This window comes from Macrobrachium nipponense, chromosome 4, assembly GCF_015104395.2.
Source record: "Macrobrachium nipponense isolate FS-2020 chromosome 4, ASM1510439v2, whole genome shotgun sequence".
Taxonomy (NCBI): Eukaryota; Metazoa; Arthropoda; class Malacostraca; order Decapoda; family Palaemonidae; genus Macrobrachium; species Macrobrachium nipponense.
Window position 1 is genome coordinate 78,878,935 of NC_061100.1, and position 22,520 is coordinate 78,901,454.

The 22,520-nt window shown below is 39.0% G+C and overlaps 1 protein-coding gene across 7 annotated transcripts in view; it reads right to left on the minus strand.

Annotated features, from left to right (window-relative positions):
• LOC135210966 (zinc finger FYVE domain-containing protein 1-like) overlaps positions 1 to 22,520 on the minus strand; it is a 450,218-nt gene that overhangs the window by 303,031 nt on the left and 124,667 nt on the right. For 6 of the 7 annotated variants that reach the window (XM_064243949.1, XM_064243953.1, XM_064243947.1 and 3 more), the window contains one exon: positions 1,108 to 1,221. The exons of the other annotated variant lie outside the window; for it this stretch is intronic. In XM_064243949.1, the coding sequence (XP_064100019.1) occupies positions 1,108 to 1,221 (114 nt within the window). The remainder of the gene's footprint in view (positions 1 to 1,107; positions 1,222 to 22,520) is intronic. 7 annotated transcript variants of the gene reach the window in all.

Here is a 22,520-nt window from a genome sequence, read left to right on the forward strand (position 1 = left end):
ACTAGTTCTAATATGGTTGCCTCCATCAGCCGGTCATGTCTTCTCATTATTGCCAAATATCACAACAATCCTTAAAATTTCACATAAGCAAACTACTCAAATCACTACAATAATAATCAATCATTATATCCTGGTCATGGCACCATTTTATTTTTACTCGCTTAGTAAAAGGTGGAGCATTTCAAATCACATGGGATTGTATAGCCTTTAGTGAACTGAAACGTGAATAACTGAATAACCAAATTTTGGTCTAAGTCATACACTATGAAACGCAGATTTCTATCTCATTTTAACAGACATTAAAGATATGACATTGCGTTATGTATACCAATGAGTACATAAATGATTGTGAATGATGGATTTGTTATCATGAATGACAAGTTCACTATCCTAGCCTGAATTATTTGAGACTGGCTTTTAGCACAGTCTATACTTCATATCCTCATTCAAAGAACACCACAAGAAAACTACCCTTATTCTACATATGCATATCTCCTAAAGGTAACTTCCCCAAATGAACTTTGAGCTGAAAATAATCAATTGTGCAGGTTCATAGATCTATATGACTTTTTGCTGACCAATGGAACGTCGTCTTGATTATGGCTGAGTCTAGGAGTTTTTCACACAACCTCGCACTCTGGTTGATGTAGCGAGACTAACCAACTTGACCACCACTGACTGATACCAAAACACCCGGCCTACTACCCAACCAATTGAAACAACTGAAGATTGGCAGTTAAAGCTATCACATGTATACTGTAGTACTTACAAACTAATACACAAAATAACCAAACAACACCTCTCCTAACTAAATACAAATACAACAAAACATAATACCTTCCTTTCATACAATACGCATTTCCACTTACGTAAATGAGGAAAATATAAAGTACTAAGATACATTACAACTTGTGACAAAGTACAATCTTGTCGAAATTTTGACAAATGAAATGAAAGATGTCTTTCATAATATAGAGTAATGGGTTTGTATGTGAAAAATTTTAGTTCAGAAAATAAGTATTTCATAATCAACATCTTTATTTAATCCTCTTACTATAACAAAATTAGTCCTACATAATTGATTAAAAACAAATCATGGTAACTTACGGAATGAAGTCAGTGAATTCAGAGAATGATCATAATGGCCTTCCGAAGCAATTGAAGCGAGGGAATTCATAATTGCTGAATTGCTAATAGAAGTTGCTGAAGGAACTGAGAGGCCTGTCATTTCCAAAGAGTAAAATCAACAAATGAGTTTTGAACCATAAATCAAAATTAAAGCATATGTCGCTAATGAACATTGACAAAAAATGCAACAAATTATTATTTTAATAGTTGATACAATCTTTAAAATGATGCTTACATGAAAAGACATATCTGCTCTTAAAAATGATACATAATAAATAGTTCAGTGAGTGAGCAAAATATGGGGCTATGCATCCAAATTTTTGGAAGCCCTAAGGACATAGAGATCAAGAATTTCTGGAACCATCTCTTGACATACTACAGAATTCATGGTTTTAACATATACTGTACCTATAAAGCTGACTAACCAGCAAGGAACCCACATTGAAACCACGTCATCTGAAAGCCTGGTACAAGAGGAAGTAAGAAAAACCCCGTCTTTTTGATAATGTACATGAATGACCATAGATAACGGTCAATTTACTCATTAATAACAGCTACAACAGTGCAAAATTGAATATACGTATTGCCATTAAAGCAAACAACATTATTATGAGAAATTAAAATACTGTGTGTGTAACAGTATTTACCAAATAATACATCAGTCAAGGTGAAAACATGAGTAACATAACACTGAAAATATATAGTATACATGCAATATTTGAACGCAATACCATTAATTTCAAATGTATGGAAGGGCATATAGATAAATGGACAGTGATTAATTTAAGGCCACAACTTTTATGATCCTAATAATACTGGGTAACTGTTAGAAAACACAAGGGTTTGTGTCAACAGTCTTGGAAGGAGAGGGGGGCACAAATGTTTGTAACTTCTAAAGTTTGTTCTATTTCCGATACGTATTATGCCAGAAATAACATCCTTTGCAAAACTTGACTTTATGAGAAATCAAAAGGGCAATAATGTACTTAATAGATTATATTCGAACAAATTTTTCTAAAATGATCTTGTCTTTATTTGCAAAGGGAATATTTAAAGTCAAGTCATATGAGCAACACTTGGTCATTTGCTTGCATGTAAAGTGAAACAAAATCACAAACAATTATGGGTATTTCTTCTGCCCATTCTGTGTATCCGTGCATTGTTTCTCAGGTGTTCAGGCTGGTAAGTTATGTCATCTCCATGAAAAGTATACAGCCTTACTGCAAAGAATCCTTGAATATGTACATGTAGGGGGCATGTCGATGCCATAAGGCCTCATTATTAAGTAGTTGAGCTTTGCTACCATATGATTGAAGGAATTTGCTTCAAAATTTTACCTCCCATTAAACAGCTCATACCCAAAATACCTATGTTAGGAAATCAATAAAATTTTTCTTCAAAATGTTTAAATTTTACAGTTTAAAACCGATTTAATTTTTCATAAATAACATACAGTGGTACCTCGAGATACGAAATTAATCCGTTCCGAGACGGCCTTCGTATCATGAGTTTTTCGTATCTTGGAACACATTTTACATGTAAAATGCCTAATCCGTTCCAAGCCCTCCAAAAACACCCCAGTAAATTATATTTCCAGGCCTAAAACACATGTTCTAGGGTTACGACGGAAGAAATATGACTCCAAAAAGGCAAAATACTGTACATACTTGAGTAATATTCAACTGCATGTAATGTTCAACCCCATTTTTACTGCATATATTAGGACTTTAGCATATGTCCCTTAGCAATAAGCCTAGCCTATGTTAGCAGTTGCTACTGTAGCCTAGTCTATGATTCTGACAACTAAACCTAAGAGCTAAAAGCTTAGAATATGCCAATAAAATGTATAAATAATCAGTATGTACTCATTTCAAATAATTATTAATTAATCATTAACTATAATACACAAACAAACAAAAAACAAACCTTCCAATCGATTGTTTACATTCAGCTCTTACCCGTCTTACGAGAATCAAACGAGCGCCAAGCAATCATTTTTCCTAGCACACAGTAAGCCATAAATTGTCATTAGTATCTCTCTTCAACTAATGAAACCACCAAACAGTATAATAACCATTCATTTCTATTCTTTATTCTATCTTTACCTAATGGAGATACCGAGTTACTGACAGCTATAATGAAACATACGTATACGCAACGTAATAATAAAACAGAAGAAGAATTCTAAAAAATACGTATTTGTTGGCAGTCTGGTTTATTTTATATTTTATGATATGTAATTCACAATTTTTTTTATTAAATGTATTGCATGTACTCATTTCAAATAATTATTAAGTAACCATTAACTATAATAAACAAACGAAAAAAAAGCTTCCAAACGTCTGTTTACATCCAGCACTTACGAGTATCGAACGATCGCCAAGCAATCACTTTTACACAGTAAGCCATAAATTTTCATTATCTCTCTTCAACTACTGAAACTACCAAACAGTATAATAACCATTCATTTCTATTCTTTATTCTATCTTTACCTAATGTTTTTTTTTATTAAATGTATTGCATGAATAAGTTTTTCAATTTACAGCAACCTTTTACCAATAGAATACTTAAGGCACAAGGGGTAGATGCTGACCAATAGGAGGGCAGGACCTTATGGGGTGACTAGTATCAGGAACCAAAGGGAGAGCGGGAGGATGGTGGCAAGTTTACTCAGTTGGCGGCGCAGGAGTTTTAAAATTGTTCTCGGTGGTCCGGGCGAATCTCGGTTACTTTACAGCAACAACCTTTCGTATCTTGAAAACTTTTCGTATGTAGAGCAGTAAAATTTTTCACATTGGCTTTCGCATCTCAAGTTTTTCGTGAGTAGAGCCTTTCGTGTCTCGAGGTACTACTGTACATAAAAAAGCTGCAGTGAAACAGTTTTCTTATGTGTAAACACAGGTATAAAATGTTATTTTCACGATTAAATTACATTTTATATATATACCTACCAAGGAACTATACTACAGCTATAGGTTTTCAACCATGGAAGCCTAAAAATTCAAAATTCGCAGTAGCGCTTCAATTGTTTTGTGTGGGTGACAAACCTCACCCACTTTCGGAGCAGAGGAGGAACAACATACCAAAGAACTCAATTTGTTTGTACCCTGTGTCCATGTGAGGGGAGACGGGAGGGCTCCGATTCTGCAATTAATTGGCAAGTACTTATGATACTTAATTTTAACATGAAAATAGCATTTTCATATAAGTAACTTACCAAGTGACTACAAAGCTGAATCCACATTAACAGGAGGTGGGATACATGGACATATTCTACTCCAAAACATTAAGAAAATTATTGACTTTAAAACAGAAAAGTTGCTAGCATTGATACATTCCTTGTTGTTTCCTTCCCTGGTAAGAGAACAACTACAGGTGGATACTGCCTCTAATTGGTGCTTATCTTAACCTGTAGTGATGTGGCTGCATAGCCATGGGTAGTCCCTACTTTAGGTGGGAACTTTGCAGCAAAGGAAGGTTTCTGATAACTAGCAAAGCAAAAAACCTACACTGCAATGAAAAAACCACATAAAAACCACTAAAAAACTGGTGGGTACTCCAGGTACAAAGTAATCCCAGGCTTCCCCTGGACTCGACACCCTAAATCAAAGCAAGGAAATAGAGGAGAGAAAGAGAGCCCTCTATGCTTTCTCTCCCAACACCATGCCAGCCATGGATAAAGGTCTTAACATCTACAAATTTCAAACAGTTTCCACTTCTTTCAGGTAATGAGTTGCAAATACCAACTTGCATTTCCAATAAGTAGACTGTAAGATGGATGAGAGGGATGTATTATGCATAAAAGAAAGAAAGGTAGCAACAGGTTGGACCTCATGAGCTTTCACCTTAAAAGAAGGCAGGATGTCCTCTTGGATTAGAGTGTGCACCTCGGAAATCAAGTCTCTCAAAATATAAGACAGAGCATTCTTTGACATTGGACGTGAGAGGTTCCTAACTGAGCACCAGAGATGACTAGAAGGCCCTCTAATGTTTTTGGTTCTTTGTAGGTAATATCTAAGGGCCCTTACTGGACAAATAACCTTCTTCCTCTGGTCCAAGGATGTCCAAGTTTTTTTTATGATAAAAGAGTGGGGCCAGGACTTCAAAGGGTCCTCATTCTTGGTAAGGAACTCCCAAGAGAGAATGAGAGGAGTGCATCTTCTTGTGTGATACCAACTCTTTAGTCAATAGCCCGAAGCTCACTTACACACTTGGAAGTAACCAAAGCAACGAGGAAGAGTCTTCCTAGCAAGATCCCTTAGAAAGACTGAGTGGAGAGGTTTGAAAGCTGGACCTGCCAGCCTCTTTAAAACTACATCGAGTTTCCAAGAGACGTCTTTAGACGTCCTTTGCTTCAAAGAATTTGATGAGGTCATTGAGGTCCTGGTTAGAGGATAGGTGTAAGCCCTATGTGTCTGAATACAGAACTCAACACTGCCCTATACCCCTTGAAGGTAGAGGATGATAACGTCCTGGAGGACCTCAGGTAGAGTAGGAAATCAGCAATTTGACTTATAAGCGGGTTAAGTTCATGAAAAAAAAAAAGAAGTCTGTCAGGCTCCAATAATTCTAACAAATTATTTTTCGCTAGTTTCCGTTTGTATTACATATACTGAATGAGCGTGAGAAAGTCTATCAAGATCTGAACAGTTGAAAGTGGAGTAAAAGTTGGTCAAATCCAAGATGGCTGACACTGGCACTGAAATAAAACCATCACCATAGATTTAATGGATATGTGTTTTAGTGTCACTTACTTAGCTTTTAGGCAGAAATACTTTTAGAAAGATTCAGTTTCATCAAGTAACATGTCTAACTGCAATTTATCCAAGATGGCTTCCAATATGGTGGGAAAATAATTTGAGAACTGGAAAATGTTCGCTGAACTTTATATATGTCTATGCCACTGTTCATACTATTTTTCAGTAATCTATTTATTAAGCTGATAATTTTTATATTCTTATTACGATGTGTAAATTGCTTACCCCCTATTTTTGTTTGCTTTCACATAAAAGAATACCGTTTTGCTGACCATACTCTCCAGTGTAACATTAAATGAATACCATGTCTTCTTCCAGTGTGTGATAGGAGAACAGAATTATGTGGGAACTATCATTCCACTTCAAATAACCTGTTGTGGGATGGCAGGGTATGATGTATATCCTACACCAAGACAATACACATCCTGGTCCTTCGTCTATACAGTTCCTACCTATGATAAACATGTTCCCCTGTGATAAAACTTGTATCTTGTCTAAACTAGAGTTCCTTATTGACCTGGCCTCTAGGGATTATGTTCCTCCTGTAATAACATTTGATCAACCTTAACATTGGAAAGCTGCTAAAATCATTAGTGTTAGTGCCACAGAATAGTCATCTGAAGGAAATAATCCTGACATAGTAAATTCCATCTGTTCATGAATGTGCTTGGTCCAACAGGTACTTTGTTGGAGGGCACGGGACTAAAACGCATACTGAAAGTAGTCTACGGTGAAAATGCAGTTGTACATATGCTGTCTGGAGAGGTCATCTGCTGGTTGGCAAGTGCCCTCATGGAATGATTCTAAAATCCAGTGTGTACTTCGCTTTTGAAGATAAAAAAAAAAGAAAGTCCTACATGTCTTGGTTGAAAGGTGAAACCACACTGATTTCAGAAATTGGTAACTTCTCCACCACTTCTCAGCATGAATGAAAGAATGAATGAAATGAGAAGGAAGCTTAGTAAGCAATCTAAAACCAGTAAATGTGGATAGGCTACCAGGAAATGCTTGGTGTTTCTCGAGCCCTAATCAAAGCTGACAGAACTGGTTCATGGCTGCACCACTTGTGTGCCATTGCTGACTCCTTGCCACTTTTTGCCTCTCAGGACATTACAACTACCTCAAATCAGCTTATCTGTATATCCAGGGAACAAGTCAATTTCAGAGTTAGAACCTCAATGTTGACAGACAGTTCCAGGAAGGGGTTCCATGTCATCCGTAGAACTAATCAGTTCTGACGGGTCTAAGCTGTGATCTAGTCGAGCAAACACTTATGAGGTCTATAAAAGGTACAGGTGGCTTGACCCATGGCAGTAAGATGACAGAAGAACAGCAAGCATTGTGGACAATGTCTGCTTTCACAATGTTTGAGCTTAGCAATGCCATGCATGAGTTTCCTAATCTTACTTATATCACTAACAAACAACACAGGGATTCAACCGAGGCTAGGATCACAAGAGAGGCTTCTGATATCTCAAAAATAAAGGACAAACTGAATCCATGTTTGCCCTTCTCCCTGACCCTGTTTTTACCCTTAATGGACGGATTGCTCCTCAGGAGTAGCGATAGCAGGTTTGGGGTGGTGGACGGATTGATCCTGTAGATAAACAATATTAGGTGCCATCGATTTCGAAAGAATCGGGCGGGAATGAGGTGCCAATAGCACTTCTATAGACCAATAATTCACTAATGGCAACTGTTACACTGGCTTAAATCACGTCTGCTGTCTCAGGACTTCAGTTCTGCTTCTGACTTGAAGGGAGAACATACAGCGTCTCTGTCTCACATGACATCTATTAGTAAATTTGCTCATAAATATACCAAGGGGTTGCTGTTGGTTTTTGTTCTTGTTTTTTACGATAGTATGTTATTTGTAAATTTAATTTTGTAAAGAAATGTACAGGCAGTCCCTGGTTATTGGCGGACTTTGTTATTGCCGATTCGATTTTATGGTGCTTGTCTACCACCGTAAAATCAGTGATTTATGCACCATTACCGTCCAAGTTCCAGTTATCAGTGCCATTATGGCGCCATCAATCGCCAAATTATGGTTAACAAAGAAATATTAGAAAAAAACATGTCACTCACTCACTCCACTGGCTGCTGGCCTACGTGGCTCTTTGCCCCCGCTACGAGAAGCTTCCAACGACCACGGTCCTGAGCAACATCCCACCAATCCCCTGGACCATCCACTCCAAGCTTTGTCATGTCCCTATTTATGTTATCAGACCATCTCATGCAGGGTCTTCCTGGAGGTCGTCTGCCCTCTGGTTGACCTCTAGTAATCTGGCTTATCAGTCTATCCTCACGAGCCCTGGCCACATGCCCTGCCCACCTCAGTCTTTGAGCCGTAATCATGCTTGATATCAGGGGTACCTCTGTCACTTCCCTCAGTTCATCATTATGCCTTCTTTTCCATTGCCCCATCTCCGTACCAGACTGGTCCATATATCCTTCAAGATTCCATTCTCAAACACTTCCAACCTTCATTCAAGATCCTTTGTCAGCCTCCAGGTTTTGCAGACATACATTAACACATGTCTAATAATGGTTGTATAGGCCTTCAACTTTGTTCTCCTTGATAAGATATTGGTATTGAGAACTTTGGCTAAAGCCCAACTACATCTGGCTGCCGCTGCTAATCTTAGTTTTACCACTTCCTCTACTCTATTTTCAGCTGTAACTGTTGATCCAAGGTATTTGAAATTCTTGAAAGCTTCTAACTCCATATTTCCACACCTGATGTTACCCAGTATCCTCTCTTGCCTTGAAACCTTCAAGATTTTGGTTTTAGCCTCATTTATTTCCAGGCCAACTTGATTTGCAGCTTCTCTAAAAATGCTTATTTTTCTATCAATTTCCTGGATGTTTTCATCTCAAAAGTCAATATCATCTGCATAAGCTAATCTATCACACATAGCCTCCCCAAGATGTACTCCATTACCCTTGGTATTTGTACTATGACCCATTCCAGCACTAGGTTAAAGAGTTATCAACTTCAAAAGGAACTGTTACTTCCCCTCTAATCCGTACGCTGCCTCTCATATTTCTGTAACACATTTTTATTAAGCGTATAAGCTACTCTGGTATTCTGAATTCTCTCAGTATCCTCCACAACGCCTCTCGTTGGATACTGTCATATGCCCGTTTAAAATCTATAAAGGCATGCCAAGGATCTGCCTTACAATAAATATTTGGTCTATGGTTGATCTAGTCGCTCCTAACCCTGCTTGGTAATCCCCTACTATGGTCTCACTCTGTCTCTTCAGTCTATTATATAATAGTTTAGCTAGAATCTCATATCCAAAAGTTAAGAGACAAATGCCTCAAAACATATAAGATAAAAAAAAGGTACTGGATCTTTGTTCTCAGTAAATTTATGTAAATATTTTTCAACAAACATGCTAAGAATTTGTTACTGATTTTATTTCTTATCTGTTTTGATAGTGTGTGAGCTGTAATTATAATTTTACAAAATAAAATAAAAGTTTTACTTTAAAAACATAGAAGTTGGTAAAATTTAAGACTGTCTTGTAGAGGCACCACAAAGGGCTGTAAATAGTCGTTTTCAACTTCTTGTGGAAGACAAGAGAAATTTCTTCAGGAAGGTAGGGAACATTTTTTAGAATTTTTTTTCTTGAACCATGTGCATTTTTCGTAAATTTGCTGACCTCAAAGATTTGCTGGCATGGGGTGCTGCATATCAATTTACAACCCCAGCTTCTTAAGGTTAAGGATCATCATCAATGACGTGTTGGCCAAGGAAGAACTAAATGTACAAGATTGTAAACAAGTTGGACAAAAGCTTATCAAAACTATGACTGGACAACCTATATTCTCCATCTCTTTCAAGAGAAAAAATAAAGCTACAACCATAAAATATTTATTCATCAACAGTGAAGATCGTTCCTGAAAGATTCATAGACCCAGGCCTACTATTCCGTTTCTTAGTAGTTTCGAATACAGGAAATCTATCCTTAGAAGACATAATGAGATATGAACTTGGTCTATATCCACTCTCCAGTTCAAGAACAAAGATGTGCTATGCAAGGCTGGTAAACCACAGCTTGCTCATGCTGTCAGTGAACACTGTACAAAGGACTCTTCAACTGCTCCGATACCAGATATCATCCCACAAAATGATAGGTATGTAATTGATGGGGATCCTTACTTCACAAGCTCAGTGGAAAAATGGAGACACCTTTGGTAAAATAGCTAAGTGTGGATTCCTATGTTTTTAAGCCTGCTGAACTATTTTTCCTGCTTAAAAAGCACTCCGAGACATATTTCTCAAGATGACCACCAAGATGTTTGTCTTTCTTTACACAAGTTTTGTCCCACCTAGTACATTTTCAGAGTTATGCATACCGTGCTGCTGTTTCTCGATCTGCTACTGTTCACATATGCAGCTGCAGAGTGATGTGCAGGGAAGCTCTGCCTGAGAGCACTTACACCTTCCTTTGCAAACCTTCTTACAGGAGTACTTGGTCAATTCTTGACAGCTTGCTGCAATCGGTGGTAGTCTTGTCCAATGTATCTGCCATGCTTCTCCTTTCTGTGTCCACCCCCATTCAGCTGGACTACTCATGTGTGGATTACATTGGGTTGCCTGGCCCCAGATGATCCCAGCTTGGTAAGCTGCACACTTTGAATGTTCTCTGAGGGCTGCCTGTGTTGGTGGAATTGAGTTGTACGGCCTCTACTTGCTTTGTCCACACCAGTGGCTGCGCTTGATCTGTCATGCATAAGGACAACGAATCTTTCCAGTCTCTGCATGACAAGATCACGAATCAATGTTGGATGCTGGCTGAGATTGATGAATGTTTCAGTAATATCATCAAATACATTCCAAGTCTGCCATGCAGATTTCTTCGCTTTCCCACAGAATGCCTGAATGCGTGAAAGTAGGGGATCCCTCTAGCTTTCTCAAGCCCAATTGCAGAAACTACCTCATGGACTGGAATCCATCGCATATGGGCCCCCAGGTCAAAGGAAATCCACATGTCCTGAAGACCTAGTTTCTGGAAGGATGGCAGTACAGATATTGCTATGACTAGCACATCTGTGTCATTAGCCTTGATGATTATAGACTTGCTCCCGTCAGTCGTTGCATCCCTAGCATGAACAAATATTCGACTGTCAGCTTCTTCGTGACAACATGGGGACACAGCATCCAGAGACTTCAGTGTTGCTAATGGCATCCTCTCCTTTTGAGACGATGACTGTGCTTGTCGTTTCTGCTTCACACATCTTTTCGGCCAGGAAGTAAAACAGTTCAGTCTTGTTGCTGAGGTCACGAAGGAAGTTTTGCCAGTTTCCTGGTGTCTTGCTTGTTTCTGTCACTCTTCTTCTGATTCCTTTCCCCTTTTTTGACCTTGTCTCTGATTTCAGACTTGATTTCTTGTATACATCATAGAATATGTCCATCCGTTTATACCGAGCACCATAGGATTCCACCTTAGGGATGATGTCTTCTTTGCATAGTCATTAAATGTCTTTGAAGTATGTGGAGGTGAGGCATTGATAAGAGCTGAACCATCAATGATGATTGTATCTCCCTTTGGTTCTCCCAGGGACATTCACTTGCGCTTTAAGAATTTCAACCAGCTGTGACTTCTGACAAGTATGAAGCTTGACGCTGTCACTGAGAAATGCAGGGTATGACTGATTCTTGTGCTTGAAGAATTATTGCAAGTCACACTGTCTGTTCTGGCTTGAGATGAACAGTCATGAGAATAACTGAGTCATCTTTTAGCACTTTCTCCTTAGAAATTCCCTCAGCCTGTTCTTGTTTGAAGAATGAAACAGGGTTCTTCTTGATTGGATGATAGAAAAGAATTTCAGCTTCATCCTCTAGCCCTTTCATAAATGATAGGAACTGCTCTTTGCCTTGGCAGTGAGGTGTAGCTACCAATTCAGCTAGAGTTGGGTCTGCAATGTTCTTTGTATCTAACAACATCAGGTCTGCTTATTCTTCTTGGAATGGGTTACCCATCTCCTGCATCATTGCAGAGTGATTTCACCTTTTCAAAGAAAAATTTCTGGAGACTCGGTGTCTGCTGCTCTATGTGGTATCCTTCATACCAGACATGGTCTCATATCCAGCTAGTAGATGACTAACTTCAGGTCCGGCGACCATCCACCTACGAAGTGCTGACGGATCTTCTGTCAACCCAATTGCTCCTCCGTCACCTTTGATCACTGCATTATTGTGCTTGTGTGCTTGACCAATCGCCATGCCAGCGAATTCTCTTCTCGACTTGTGGATGATGAAGTTACCATTGTGAAACTCCTTGAATAGTGATCCACCGGGCATAGTTAACATTGTTATTTGCAAAGAAGGCACCAGTTCTGAAAGTCTTTCACAGTACAAGTTGAAGTCTCCTTCTCTGAATGAGCAAATGAGGGTGAATATCGTGAGTTCCATGTCCAGCACCAGACTCCAGAATTGGAACTGTGCACTTTCTTCCTTCCATTTTTCACACCAATCTTCAAGGGTTATTTCTGATGTGCTAGACTCTTCAGAGCAGAAATCATGATATGCCTTCTTTATCAGTTTGTACAAGCTGCACACTGTAATCTGGTGTGCTTGTCTTGTCTTTGCGACACTGGATGCAGACAGGTAAGACACTGATGTACCAGAAGAGCCACCACTGCTTCCAAAATGGTACTGGTCCACCCAGTGTCTTGTAGTAATGTTCCAATTGATCTCAGTGAAGCCATTTCTACATGAAGGCCTCCGAACATGACAACGAAACTTGTCCTCTCCATATTCTTGCCACTTCCACTATATTTGTTTCGCCAGAGCATACAACAGTTGGTCAGCAACAATTATAGGTGCCTGCCGTGGGTTAAAAAAAGCCACTGTATCACAGACCTTCTCCATGGCATGCTTGATAGTTGCAACAGTGTGCGCCTGGTCTCGCCATATAGGCATCACTGCCAATATGCTTACTTCAAATGGACAGCTCCTTTTCTGTGTTGCATGATATGCTGACCATGTGATGCTGACTACATCAGCCACATTCTCAGTGAGGAAGACTTTCTCCATCCAAGAATATTCTTCTTTCAAATGTGACCTGATCGACTCTGGAGGAGGATTGGTCATGTATACTGGTCGAATATTGGTGTGTGCTTCTGGAAGCTCTGGAACTTTTTTAACCTTCATTTTTGGCTCTATGTCTAGTTTGAGTGGCTCACGTTCATCACCAGGATTTCCTGTGTTTGTATGCTGGAAAATGGACACACTTGTACCGTGTAAAGATGTTTCAGCTGTGGTCACAGTTGGATTATGATCCATGTTGTCAACTGCTCCAGTTGTGAACAAATTCTTTCTCAAGACTGGGGGACAAATTACTCCATCTTCCACATACTGTGCAACAACTGCTTCTTCTAACTGTGGTGAGATTTCTAGGACTCTGTCATATGATATGCTCAGCCCATTCTCATGGAACATTTCAATTATTTGTCTCTTCCTCGTCTTGGCAAACACATACAGGCCCACGTAGACTGCAAAATGTGGCTCCCAGTCCTTGGAATGCCTGTGGACATCCGTTCCATCTTTGTATTTGGCAAAGCAGTTGTACTGTAGAAGTTGTGATGTAGCATGTAGCAAAGTCTGATTTTGACGCTCCATGATGGAGTTGGACTTGACATCTGCACCATGTTCGATCATGCATACAAACTGAAGCAGTGATGGTGGCACAGCCTGTTTTAAGTCTTTGTCATGAAAATAGCTGCTGAAATTTGACTTCTGACGGAGCATGTCTCATCTTATTATCCCAGCGGCTTTTGCTAGATGGATTGCTTTCACCATAACAGGATGCTTCTGATAGGATTGAACCTACATCAGTTTCAACAGCCAACAGAACTTCTCGTCCTTGGCGATTAGCTTGCAGCTGTGGAATGTGCAAAAGCAGCTGATCCTCGAGTCGAGTAGGATGAACATCAGGTGAGTCAACACCAAGCTGTTCCAGCCTCTGCTCTTAAAGCTTTGTCAAATCAGCAAGCTTGAAAATCGGGAGAGACTCACTGGCATTTTTCATTTCGCAGATGTAGGTGACTAGTTCAGAGAAAGATATTGGATATGCATCCTCCCAGTGTTCCTGTGCTTTTTTCTTGCTCCCGCACCTTTAGATATGCCTGTTCTCGGTTATACAATGCCACCAAACAGCCAGGGTGATATTTCACTTCTTGGGCTACAACATCTCCTGCACTTAGTTTGGCGAGAAGTTTTGTATCACTGAGTGTTTTGGCACATTCATTTACTCTCCTATTAACTTGCATTGTCATTGCTTCTCTAAGCTCTCCTCCTTCATTTTCGCAGAAGAAGCATTCTTTTGTTTTAGCTTCTTGGCGGTTTTGTGGAATCTTACTTCTACTGCCCTCATCACTAGTACCTACATGACTTGCTCTTCTTTCAGCTCGGTGTAACTTTGTGTTGTTGAACAGAAGCCTGCAACTCTCATGATATTGTGCCTTATTTTTTCTCGTTTCCCCTATTCCAGAACCTTTATCAAGTCTTGCAGGGTCTAGCTTAATTGGTAGCACACTGAGTGAGTGAAACAGAAGAATATTCTTTGCCAGGTTCGTGTATCCATCATCCCCTCTTCTGACAGGATTGACCTGAGGAGATTTTAGATCTACTTTCTTAACCTCCTGACATAGGGAACACTTGGTCCAGTCTGTTTTCCATGACTGTCCAGTACAGTTCACATTCATGATTACAATGACGTTCAGGGTCGATGGTTTATCCTTTCACCACCCTGTGCATGTAATAGTATAATAGGCCTCTTATGTCCTGTAACATACAATAGGTGCTTTCCTGTATGGGATACAACTATACTCTGTTTTTTTCCATCTGTCCATCCGCCTGTGGTGTTTTTGTATGGTAACACTGCGTCCCGGGCTTTAGACAGTTACATTCAGCTTACATTCAACGATTATAACAATATCCCATTTTGAATATTAACGGTGTAATTTGCATACAGTAAATTATGAAAACACTTTTCAGTTGTAAATGTACACCCAGATATCCTTTTATATACCTAATACTTACACATAGCGTAACTATCTAAAGCCCGGGACGCAGTGTTACCATACAAAAACACCACAGGCGGATGGACAGATGAAAAAAAACAGAGTATAGATTCTTGCACTGTGCCATACACCTAGTCCAATCATTCATCCAGGGTCATAAGTCCTGTGCGATCTGTACACATCCAGATAACTAAAACCCTGTTATCCTTGGTTCAGCTCTCCTGCACTGGCACGTCCTGTCCATTCAGGTGCGGCTCCCTGACTGATTTGGGGTTGATTAGGCAGCATTTGGGATACTAGTAGGTTGTTGCAGTATAATGCCAACACAAATTTCCCACTTAGCTGACACTGAGCCCCATGCTGAGTTTCACAGCAGTGATGTTGCCAATGTGCCTTGGTAATGCCCGACAATCACTCTTTTAATACAGTGCCTTAACCATGTTATAAACTAGAAAATATACATCAGCAGGCTTAAAAACAAAGGAATCCACACTTAGATCATGCAATTCGGACAACTACAAATATTTCTAAGCAAAACATCAACTTTGGGTAGTTATTTTGGTGGCCATCTTGAAAAATGGTGGCCATTTTGGATTTTCAATTGGCCAATCGGGCAGATTTGATTAGTATCCCTTGGAGAACAATTGTGCAAAATTTGATGCTTTATCATCATTTGCATGATTGTTCTAAAAAATTACTCTTACCTGCCCCACTGTAGAGGTCTGAAGAAATCTCCTCAATGGTGGCTTGAGGGAGGAGATGCAGCTGGTCCAAAGGAGAGAAAAGAAGAGCAGACTTCTGGGTTTGGACGACTCCTTTTATGGTGAAGGTAAGCTCTAGGGAGCCATCCCTGGTGGCCTTGTTGACACACAACAATACAGTTAGTCAGTCTGAGCATTACTTTATCTTCTTAGCAAGGGCCCCAACAGTCCAATCAAGGAAACAAAATACCTCAAACACTTCAAAATGTTTTCAATAAAGTGGTCTAGTTCAGGAAACAAAAACCATTTTTGCCGATGCAAAGGCCAAGCGGCGCAACAAACCAATAATTCCAGAGAAGTTCCCTTGGGAGGAAGCAGCAACTCCCAAAAAGGGAGCTTCTCCGGTACAGAATGAGATCTATCTCCTATGTATCAGTCTAGAGGGAGGCTAGGCAAAGGTGGCTTAGTTCCATTCCCTCTTTGAAGAGGGCCAATTGTCCACCTCACTGAGAGCCTCTCTTGAGGAGGAGAGAAGTATCAACTTAGAAAGCGGAATGCTATCGTCTGAGTGGTTCCCCATAAGGAAGGTTGAAGCTGGAGAAACCGGGGCAGCAGGTGTGAAGAAGTCGGAAAAGGTGGCCAGAAGATATCTTAGCAAGGAAGCATAAGGCAAAGGAGGAGTGGGTACTTGATCAGAGACCTCATCAGAAGAAACAGGCAACGAAGGCTTTGGTTCCAACAAAGGGTCCTCCTGAACTGAAGAGTGAACTTGAGGAGGCATAAGTGGTGCTGAGAGCATGAGAGCTGGAGCTGGGTGTGCGGCTGGGGTCACAAGTCCAGGAGCTGGTGTCTGACACTTGAAAGCAGGTGCCAAGCGCTCTGGTGGAGACAGCTGCTCGAAGGCAGAGGTGCTTGGATGAAGGAGACTGCCATCTGAGTGGGTCTTTTGGACACTTGGGGACCAAAAACGGATGCTCAACATGCGGCGAAAAAGACTCCAGGCTGTCTCAATCCAAAACGGGGTTGAGCCGAAGGACAGGCAGGAGTAGGCTCAGTGAAGCAGCGGGAGAGCTGAGAACTATATCTGGCCTCTATACCTCTTGACTGGAAGAGGGAACCAGTCTGCACCACCAAAGTGCCTCTTAAGAGGGCAAGATGAAGCTGGGAACCTTCTAAATCCATCAAGAGATGAACACTCACTTTGATGCCTTTCCAACGGTTGTTTGTTGACACCTGGAATTGTGCAACAACCTTGACTGAGGGGGCAACTACCCATGGGCAAATCCCACTGGCTTCCCTTGGACCTCTGGTATGTCTTCTCCCAGGTTCAGGGGAGTGGGACAGGGACATTTGTCTAGGAGCACCAGCAGGACAAGTAGTCACTTCCTCCACTAACACAATATTGTCACTAGGCACATTAGAAGACACTTTTTCTGAAAGAACTTTTAAGGATACCCCTAATTCAGCGACTGCACTGACTAATTAATTAAGTCTCTGGTCAAACCTTGATTTGAGGCTGGCAATGAGATTGGGATTGGAAGCATGAGAACCAGGCACATGAGTATGTGGTAAAGTAGTAGAAGGCATAGGGATCAGAGAAATAGCAAGAACTGTTGATAGAGGGACGGCAGTATACTGGCCTTGTCAAAGGAGCAGGTTCTAAATTAACCCTATTCCCGGGTCTAGAGGCTGCCTTTCTCTTTTTCTCCCTCTCAAGCTTGACTGAGAGTAAACCTTTCCACTTTTTATCATCCCAGTCCTGACATTCACTGCAAGTATTCTCCCTATTACATTCTTGCCCTCTACATCTAACACACTTGGAATGAGAGTCGTATGATGACTTTGTTAACCTAGTCTTGCAGGCCTCACTGCAAAAGCAAATGCTAGAGGAACTAGTCTGACATTATGTGAAAAAGCAAATACTTCACCAATTCCTTGAAACTACTTCCAAAAAATTATGAAGAACGGCTGCAGAGAACCCTTGATGTTAGTCAAGAGCTGGCAGAAAACTAATTGAGCTCTTCCTCACAAATAGGCAGGGTTTGTCACCTACACAAATCAATTCAAGCGCTACCGCGAATTTTGAATTTTTTGGCTGTCGTGGTTGAAAACCTACAGCTATGTAATTCCTTGGTAAGCTGCTTTTATGAAACTACATGCTGTGAAAGTTTCACTAAATTTTGTTCAGTCTTCTTCGAGGTATGTTCATTTACTTTTCTAAAATATGTTTTGAGAAAACTGCACAAGAAAAAAAAAGTATTTCTTATTTTGTAATAACTAAAACTTAATAGGCAGAAAGATGATTTTTGGAGTTAAAAGTATTTTTTCATTTAAGCATCCCTGAAATCTAAATAACTTCCTCCTAAGACAGAAAAAATTATACTCACAAATGCACTAAAAACCTGTGAGGGACATAACTCTCAAATCACACTGTCACTACCTTACGTGCCCGAAGGAAATGTTGCCTTATACTTACATATTTTTTATATATATGAATAGACATCCTGTAAAGATATCCCAAGGAAATAATATATAATATTCATTCTATTTTTACCATTTGTAAATAAAATAAATTGACTTGTAAATTAGTTCACTAATGATAACATAAAATTTGCGTAAGTGAGTGGTACCACTTTGCTGTGAGGAAAGGAAATTTTGATTGAGTTAGTTACTCTGATCTTCAATTTTCCTTGATGCTATCACTACAGAAAATGGAGATATTTTAGTGGGTAGCAAATAATTTGTTGCTCACAGGGCGATAAAAATGATGAACAAAATTGTTAATAACCCATTTAACCCTTAATGGACGGATACCTTCGTATGAGTAGCAATAATAGGTTTTGGGTGGTGGACGGATTCAGTCATGGTAAGCATCAATATTACACGCCATCAATTTGGAGGAATTGGGCGGGAAAGAGGTTCCATTACTTCTATTGCCCACATATTCACTAATGGCAACTTTTCAGACTGGCTCAGCTCACCCATTCTAGGCAGCTCATGAGCAAAGTTAGTCGAGTACTACTTGACTTCAAGGGAGCATGTACTGTCTCTCTCTCTCTCTCACATGATGTCTTTTTATATATTTGCTCATAAATATACCCAGGGGTTGCTGTTGGTTTTAGTTCTTATCTTTTATGATAGCACGTCAGTTATAACTGTAATTTAGCAAAGAAATATTAGAAAAAAACATCTATAATCCAAACAAATTAAAGCATCTTTGATCTCAGTAAATTTATGTACTGTATATACTTGCGTACCATGCGAATTTTGGAGACCTAATTTTGGAGCTAATTTTATGGGAGTCGCATCATACATAAGATATGAAATTTGAGTATGTAATAATCACATATAATAATCACATATTAGTATTGTATAAAATACAAACATAATGAATATGCATCTTTTCCATGGATCTTTTTAAAAGTTCTGCTTTACTTCATGGCATCCAATAATATTATACTATATGCATTTTCATATTAAGATTTGTTTGTATTTTAAAATACAAACATAGCAATCAATGTTTTGGTTTGGAAATTAGCTGAGGGTGATTGTGAGCTAAGTTTGTTTTGCTGTATTGAACTCAAATCAGAGCAACTTTCTTGCTTCTAGTTAGTGCAAATGAATCTCAAGATACTCTATTTACATATATAGGACAAGGTTATTTTACGTTACACTTAAATACGTATAGTTTGTGAAGGAAATTTTGTTATTTTCTTGTAAGTAGATGGCGCTGAGGGCACGTTTACAATGGGCCCCCGTATTTGCGTTCTCCGGATTCGTGGACTCACAGATTCGCAGATTTCTCTCTGGACCTTATCTACCCATAATTTGCGGGGAATTCGCTTATTCACGGTTTTTTTCAGACGATAAACAATCCCAAATTAGTGTATTTTGATGTTATTTTCATGACTAGATACATTTTTATGATACAAAAATTATTTACTAATTTTAAAATATTAATAATGATCAATACTGTATTAGTAAGTTTAATAAGATTAAATGATATCACATAATAATAATTCTCTCTCTCTTTCTGACAGAGATGTATGTTTTCTGTATGATAAATAAATGATTTACTAACTTTCAAATAATATAAATGTAAAGAGCAATCAATTCATTAAAGAAAATACTAAAGAGAATTAGTAAGATTTAGTTTATAAATTAAAAAATAATGTAAGAATGAAGGAAATCCCAGTCTTCACGCATCTTCTCTCTCTCTCTCTCTCTCTCTCTCTCTCTCTCTCTCTCTCTTTACTGAGATTTGAGATTTTTATAGTACATGTATGTATAATATGTTTATTAACATTTTCAAATGATAATAATAATTGTAATTACAAAAATCATATGTGATAGTATTTTACAGAAATACTACAATAATCTTTCCATTTCACTCTTTCAAAATAAGATCTCTCTCTCTCTCTCTCTCTCTCTCTCTCTCTCTCTCTCTCTCTCTCTCTCTCCAGAGATGTATGTTTTTTATATGATAAATAAATGATTTACTAATTTTCGAATATCAATAATAATGTCAACAGCAATAATAGCAATTCAATAAAGAAAATACTAAAGTGAATTAGTAAGATTTTAGTTTTTAAATTAATAATTATGTAAGAATGAAGGAAATCCCAGTCTTCAAGCATCTTTCTTTTGAACTCCAGGTACCAAACTCAGGACCAACAGCTGTCAAATATATCAAGTAATGTGACTGGAGGGGAAGGAGTCTCTCTCTCTCTCTCTCTCTCTCTCTCTCTCTCTATCTCTCCTCTCTCTCTCTCTCTCCTCCTCTCTCTCTCTCTCTCTCTCTCTACTGAGATGAGAAATTTTTATGGTACATGTATATATAATGTTTATTAATATTTTCAAATAATAATAATATAACTGTAATTACAAAAATCATATGAGATAGTTTTTTAAAGAATACCACAATAACCTATCCATTTCATTCTTTCAAATACAGATAACTCTCTCTCTCTCTCTCTCTCTCTCTCTCTCTCTCTCTCTCTCTCTCTCTCTCTCACTGAGATGAGTGAATTTCTATGGTACATGTGTTTATGTTTATTAATATTTTCACATAATAAAGGGATTTTGACGAAGGAAAAATCTATTTCTGGGCAAGGGCCCGTGTCACCCAGTGAAATGTCCTTTTAGCACACATTTCTAAGGTAAATATAACTAACATTACCAAAGAAAAAACTAAAATGGAATGTCAGAGTATTCTGACTCACTCACCTTATATAAAAAGGTGTCGGTATGGTTTCTGGGGCGAGTGAAACCACTACCACGGGTCTCTTACCATTTAGATCCATCCTTCTACAAAATCCCCCTACTAGAGAGGGCCGATACATGGCCTACACCAGCAACTACTACTACTAGCGCTCCCGACGCCATCACGAGCGCCTCTAGCAGTCATCCTTGGAGTTAGATGTCAAGCTTGGGCCCAAGGGTGGGTGTAAGAAGGGTGGGATTTCACTAGGCGACACGGGGCCTTGCCCAGAAATAGATTTTTCCTTCGTCAAAATCCCTTTTCTGGGCTCAGCCTGTGTCGCTTCGTGAAATAGTACCAGAGAAATGGCCACAAGCTTGAAATAAGAAATAAAATGAGTAAGGGAATAAAAGAAAAAACAATTGCCATTAAAGTACTATAATCTAGAACTTATTACTACAAAGATTATAATACACAGTTGAATTAATTATGCCAACTTACAATAACCTTAAAACTATACAATACAATAGGTTATATACAGGTGTGAGTAGTCCTAGCAAAAAAAAAGGAAAACATCACAAAAAGTGCCCTTTTTGGCAGCTAAGGCTAAAAAAGGGATGAGAACCTGGTGGCAGAATCACAGGAAGAATGTCAGTGAGGCAGGTAGAAAGGAGATCTGGATCTATACTAAACTACTTAGGCAGTGTCAGGAGAAACTGTGTTTCCCGCTACCACTGCTGGAAATTTAAGAGCTAAGGATTTAAGGTAGTGGCATTTAAATACTGTCGGCGATTTCCAGCCTGTATACTTTTTTAGATCATCAAAAAGGGATTTTGACGAAGGAAAAATCTATTTCTGGGCAAGGGTTCGTGTCGCCCAGTGAAATAATCCTAAAGTTCATTATTTCTAGGTAAATGATACTAACATATACCAGAGAAAAATAAATTCAGGAGGATGTCAGTATAACTGACTCGCTCACCTAAATAAAAGATGGCGTCGGTATGGTTCTGGGGCGAGTGAGACCACTACCACGAACCTCTTGCCATTTAGAATTCTCCCACACCAAAATCCCCCTCCTGAAAGAGGCGGTCCACAGTCGGAGACAGCAACTACTACTACTACGCTACGCACCACGCCGACTGCTGCGCCTCTGGTGGTCATCCTTGTCGTTAGATGCCAATCTTGGGCTGCAGGGCGGGACATAGGGGGGATTTCACTGGGCGACACGAACCCTCGCCCAGATATAGATTTTTCCTTCGTCAAAATCCCTTTTCTGGGCTCAGTTCGTGTCGCTACGTGAAATAGTACCAGAGAAATAGCACAAGATTGGAAAAATAAAAGTGGAAGGTCTCAATAAAACTAAAAAAGTAAAACAAATAAATATAATGTTATTGAGAACTTACAAGTTATCATACAGATCAAGTTAACTTAAAGTAAATAAAGTAGACATATAGTTAACCTTAAAATTAAACTTATGCTAGTTATCATAACTTAGACTATATTAGTGAGTTACAATGCACATAGAGAAGATTATTCACTAAACTTATAGTTAATATTAATAAGTGGTATACTAATAAATGTCGGTGTGCTACCCTAGCATAAAAATAAGGGGAGCAACACCAATCAGAATCATGATATTTACAATAAAGTTGTAGGTGCCCCTAGCAAAAAAATAAGGGACACACCACTATAAGC